At 48.1% G+C, this 6,000-nt stretch overlaps 1 protein-coding gene across 1 annotated transcript in view; it reads right to left on the bottom strand.

Annotated features, from left to right (window-relative positions):
* The window catches only part of tenm4 (teneurin transmembrane protein 4), a 484,585-nt gene extending 478,791 nt beyond the window's left edge, over positions 1 to 5,794 (bottom strand). Inside the window, exon 1 of the mRNA XM_046293604.1 lies at positions 5,501 to 5,794. Within this exon, the coding sequence (XP_046149560.1) occupies positions 5,501 to 5,729 (229 nt within the window). The 5' untranslated portion in view covers positions 5,730 to 5,794. The remainder of the gene's footprint in view (positions 1 to 5,500) is intronic.
* Between the last annotated feature and the right edge of the window lie 206 nt (positions 5,795 to 6,000).

The following is a 6,000-nucleotide window of genomic DNA, read 5'->3' on the forward strand; positions in this document are numbered from 1 at the left end:
CCTAACCCCTACGGCCGTCCTAACCCCTACGGCCGTCCTAACCCCTACGGCCGCCCTAACCCCTACGGCCGTCCTAACCCCTACGGCCGCCCTAACCCCTACGGCCGTTCTAACCCCTACGGCCCTAACCCCTACGGCCGCCCTAACCCCTACGGCCTTCCTAACCTCTACGGCCGCCCTAACCCCTACGGCCGTCCTAACCCCTACGGCCGTCCTAACCCCTACGGCCGCCCTAACCCCTACGGCCTTCCTAACCTCTACGGCCGCCCTAACCCCTACGGCCGCCCTAACCCCTACGGCCTTCCTAACCTCTACGGCCGCCCTAACCCCTACGGCCGTCCTAACCCCTACGGCCTTCCTAACCTCTACGGCCGCCCTAACCCCTACGGCCGCCCTAACCCCTACGGCCGCCCTAACCCCTACGGCCGTCCTAACCCCTACGGCCGTCCTAACCCCTACGGCCGTCCTAACCCCTACGGCCGTCCTAACCCCTACGGCCGTCCTAACCCCTACAGACTTCCTAACCCCTACAGCCGTCCTAACCCCATACGGCCATCCTAACCCCTACGGCCGTCCTAACCTCTACGGCCGTCCTAACCCCTACAGCCGTCCTAACCCCTACGGCCGTCCTAACCCGGCAGGGTAGCCGGGGCAGCAGGGGCGGCAGGGTAGCCTAGTGGTTAGAGCATTGGACTAGTAACCGAAAGTTCAAATCCCTGAGCTGACAAGGTACAAAATCTGTCGTTCTGCCCCTGAACAGGCAGTTAACCCACTGTTCCTAGGCCGTCATTGAAAATAAGAATTTGTTCTTAACTGACTTGCCTGGTTAAATAAAGGTAAAATAAAATTAAAATAAAACCCTACAGCCGTCCGAACCCTAAATTTACAAACATTTATAAAAACCTGTTTTTTTTTCTTTGTCATTGAGGGGTATTGTGTGTAGATTGATGAGGAAAACAAATCATGTCATCCATTTTAGAATAAGGTTGAAACATGGAAAAAATGAAAGGGTCTGAATACTTTCTGAAGTCACTGTATAAAAATAAAGATCATAATAATCTAATCACTTCTTCGCCCTGAATAGGATCCTCTCATGGGGGATGATTGTCGTTGTCAGGATGTGATGTGGGGAATGTCGTGAGCAGGCAAGAGCCTTCATTATATTGTTTTTGGTTACCGTGCACTGCTACATGAGCGTCAACAACCATATCGAATTACAGAACAGTAAAATGACGCTGAATTGATTCTGTTAGAAACAAATATCTTTTTTTAATTTGTATTTTTTTTTAAATTGCTTAATCATATTGTGACGATACGCACCCATCACAGACATCGGACTCCATTTCTACCAACTGATGGCGCGCCAAACACAGATTGCTAAATGTTTGTTCATGTTACTAGCGTTTATAACCATATTTCGATTCATAGACATGTGTGATGTGGAAGATCGCAAGAAGTAACCTGTAACATTGATTATTTCAGATGTACGTTACTTTGGGAGAATCTCAATTTGTTTTGCTCGGAGAGGAAACTACGCTTGTATGAAATTAGAATCTCCTGCGCTAGCTCATCATGAGGTTAATGAGGTTTACAGGAGAGGTATCCCCTGGGCTAGCTCGTCATCAGGTTAATGACGTTTACAGGGGAGGTATCTCCTACTCTAGCTCGTCATCAGGTTAATGACGTTTACAGGAGAGGTATCCCCTGGGCTAGCTCGTCATCAGGTTAATGACGTTTACAGGGGAGGTATCCCCTGGGCTAGCTCGTCATCAGGTTAATGACGTTTACAGGAGAGGTATCCCCTGGGCTAGCTCGTCATCAGGTTAATGAGGTTTACAGGGGAGGTATCCCCTGGGCTAGCTCGTCATCAGGTTAATGACATTTACAGGGGAGGTATCCCCTACGCTAGCTCGTCATCAGGTTAATGACGTTTACAGGAGAGGTATCCCCTGGGCTAGCTCGTCATCAGGTTAATGAGGTTTACAGGGGAGGTATCCCCTGGGCTAGCTCGTCATCAGGTTAATGAGGTTTACAGGAGAGGTATCCCCTGGGCTAGCTCGTCATCAGGTTAATGACGTTTACAGGGGAGGTATCCCCTACGCTAGCTCGTCATCAGGTTAATGAGGTTTACAGGGGAGGTATCCCCTGGGCTAGCTCGTCATCAGGTTAATGACGTTTACAGGGGAGGTATCCCTTGGGCTAGCTCGTCATCAGGTTAATGACGTTTACAGGGGAGGTATCCCTTGGGCTAGCTCGTCATCAGGTTAATGAGGTTTACAGGGGAGGTATCCCCTACGCTAGCTCGTCATCAGGTTAATGAGGTTTACAGGGGAGGTATCCCCTGGGCTAGCTCGTCATCAGGTTAATGACGTTTACAGGGGAGGTATCCCTTGGGCTAGCTCGTCATCAGGTTAATGACGTTTACAGGGGAGGTATCCCCTACGCTAGCTCGTCATCAGGTTAATGAGGTTTACAGGGGAGGTATCCCCTGGGCTAGCTCGTCATCAGGTTAATGACGTTTACAGGGGAGGTATCCCCTACGCTAGCTCGTCATCAGGTTAATGACGTTTACAGGGGAGGTATCCCCTGGGCTAGCTCGTCATCAGGTTAATGAGGTTTACAGGGGAGGTATCCCCTGGGCTAGCTCGTCATCAGGTTAATGACGTTTACAGGGGAGGTATCCCCTGGGCTAGCTCGTCATCAGGTTAATGAGGTTTACAGGGAAGGTAATGTGTAATGCAATAAAAAGCTAGGAATGTAGCTAGTTGTGCAAAACATTTTCTAGATGAAGGATAAGTAGTGTTTTTTTAAATGTCTGCTTTTCTCCTCCCAGTAAACAACAGCTGATTCAAAAGGGGCAGATTTCAAACCTCCGAAAGATACATTTTAGTAGTAGGGGGACTATCGAGGTGAGGAGAACTACTAACTAAATGACACTCTCCTCGACCACTCAACCACTTTTTCCGGGTAACGGAGGAGAAGAGGACGGAGGAGTCGAGGAGAGGACAGACTTTTATCCCAATTGAGAATCACCCATTGTTTCAGCGACCTGTACTCACCAACGTGGAGTGTTTGTGGACTGACTAGGATGCCGATCACGTTGTCACGGCTCTCGTCGTAATGAGAATCGGACCAAAACGCAGCGCGGTAAAGTGTTCATGATTCTTTAATAACCAAAACACTTGAAAAAGATAACAAAGTGGAATAAAAAAGAAACAGTTCTGTAAGGTTAAATAAACAGAAACCAACTACCCACAAAACACAGGTGGGAAAAAAAGGCTGCCTAAATATGATTCTCAATCAGAGACAACGATAGACAGCTGCCTCTGATTGAGAACCACACTTGGCCAAAAAACAAGAAATAGAAAACATAGAAATAACGAAACTAGAATGCCCACCCTAGTCACACCCTGGCCTAACAAAAAATAGAGCATAAAAGCCTCTCTATGGGGGTGACACACGTGCATTTAGAGATCCAGCAAGGTGCGGCACAATCAGTCATTCAATGGTTCATACGTCCTACAATGTGGAGGACTATTTTCCTCATATCGTTACTCATTGAATGTTGAATAAAAGAATATCAGTTTTAATGTATTACTCATTGATATGATAACTATTGACAAGTATTGATTGTGAAGGTAATGAATAATCTAAATTGATGAACTACCTGTTTTTAACGAGGTAAGTCAATTAACAACAAATTATTATTTTCAATGGCGGCCTAGGAACAGTGGGTTAACTGGTCTAGGAACAGTGGGTTTACTGGTCTAGGAACAGTGGGTTAACTGGTCTAGGAACAGTGGGTTAACTGGTCTAGGAACAGTGGGTTAACTGATCTAGGAACAGTGGGTTAACTGGTCTAGGAACAGTGGGTTAACTGGTCTAGGAACAGTGGGTTAACTGGTCTAGGAACAGTGGGTTAACTGGTCTAGGAACAGTGGGTTAACTGGTCTAGGAACTAGGAACAGTGGGTTAACTGGTCTAGGAACATTGGGTTAACTGGTCTAGGAACAGTGGGTTAACTGGGTTAACTGGTCACAGTGGGTTAACTGGTCTAGGAACAGTGGATTAACTGGTCTGGTCTAGGAACAGTGGGTTAACTGGTCTAGGAACAGTGGGTTAACTGGTCTAGGAACAGTGGGTTAACTGGTCTAGGAACAGTGGGTTAACTGGTCTAGGAACAGTGGGTTAACTGGTCTAGGAACAGTGGGTTAACTGGTCTAGGAACAGTGGGTTAAACTGCCTTGTTCAGGAGGAAGATACAAAAGATGTTTCCCTTGTCAGCTCGGGGGATTCGATCTTGCACCTTTTCGGGTTACTAGTCCAACGCTCTAATCACTAGGCTACCCTGCCGCCTCTACACTCTAACCACTAGGCTACCCTGCCTAGGAACCTGGGTTTACTCTAGGAACACTCTTAACTAACCACTAGGCTACCCTGCCTCCTCTACACTCTAACCACTAACAGTGGCTTACCCTGGGTTACCTGGTCTAGGAACAGTGGGTTAACTACTCTAACCACTAGGCTACCCTGCCACCTCTACACTAGGTTACTCTAACCACTAGGCCAGTCTGCCTCCTCTACACTCTAACCACTAGGCTACCCTGCCACCTCTACACTCTAACCACTAGGCTAACCTGCCACCTCTACACTCTAACCACTAGGCTACCCTGCCGCCTCTACACTCTAACCACTAGGCTAACCTGCCACCTCTACACTCTAACCACTAGGCTACCCTGCCGCCTCTACACTCTAACCACTAGGCTACCTGCTCTAACCACTAGGCTACCTGCTCTAACCACTAGGCCAGTCTGCCTCCTCTACACTCTAACCACTAGGCTACCCTGCCACCTCTAACCACTAGGCTCTAAACCACTAGGCTACCCTGCCTCCTCTACACTCTAACCACTAGGCTACCCTGCTGCCGCCTGCCACCTCTACACTCTAACCACTAGACTACCCTGCCACCTCTACACTCTAACCACTAGGCCAGTCTGCCTCCTCTACCCTAACCACTAGCCCCCTCCTCTACACTCTAACCACTAGGCTACCCTGCCGCCCTCTACACTCTAACCACTAGGCCACCCTACCACCTCTACACTCTAACCACTAGGCTACCCTACCACCTCTACACTCTAACCACTAGGCTACCCTGCCGCCTCTACATTTACATTACATTTACACTCTAACCACTAGGCCAGTCTGCCATCCCTGTGTTAGGAGGTTGGGCATTAAACCTGTTAATTTGGCTCCTTTTCAGAAGAGTTTAGACTAACATCCCAGGGCTCTTTTCAACTCAGTTGTGTGAGGAAATATTGATGATTGTTGCCGAAATGATACTCTCTCTCTATATTCTCTCTCTCTCTCCCTGCTGCAGGACAAGGAACCTTCTGAATATCAGTAGGTCTACCGAGTACTGTTCTATTCATTCCCAATGCATTGTTGTTAATTTTATTTGAATGTTTTCCCTGAATGAATGAATACACGGTCTGCTCCTCACCTGGCCTACAGAACTCGTCTGCCTCGTGGTGAACCATGTCTTTGACCCGGCTGCCGTAGGCGGCCATCCTGGACTCCTGATCAAAAGCCTTCAGAGTCTCACTGGAGCTGTAACCTTTAGGGTTGACCTTCCCTCCATCCTCGCTGTCCGCTGAGGAGCTGGTGTAACGCCGCTCTGTGTCCCTCCGAGCCGTCAGCGAGCGGTACGGTCTGCGTTCCTTCACTTCCATGGTGGATGCTACTTTGCTTTCTCTTTACACATCAACAGTAACACAGCCAAGTCAGTCACAGTAACTCTGAAACAGAGAAACACAGGAGAGATGAGTGTTGAAATGTTTGTTTTCGTTGGTTGGAGTTTGTTTGAGCCTTTGATTAAGCGTGTTTGAAACACCAGTCCTCACACCGAGTGAGGACAATAGAGGTGAGAATTCAATTTGTTTCGGTCTGTAGAAACCCTGTCTTGCTAAATATACCTCTAGTCTAGACTAGATAACCTACTCC

The sequence above is a fragment of the Oncorhynchus gorbuscha genome, linkage group LG13 (genome assembly GCF_021184085.1).
Source record: "Oncorhynchus gorbuscha isolate QuinsamMale2020 ecotype Even-year linkage group LG13, OgorEven_v1.0, whole genome shotgun sequence".
NCBI lineage: Eukaryota > Metazoa > Chordata > Actinopteri > Salmoniformes > Salmonidae > Oncorhynchus > Oncorhynchus gorbuscha.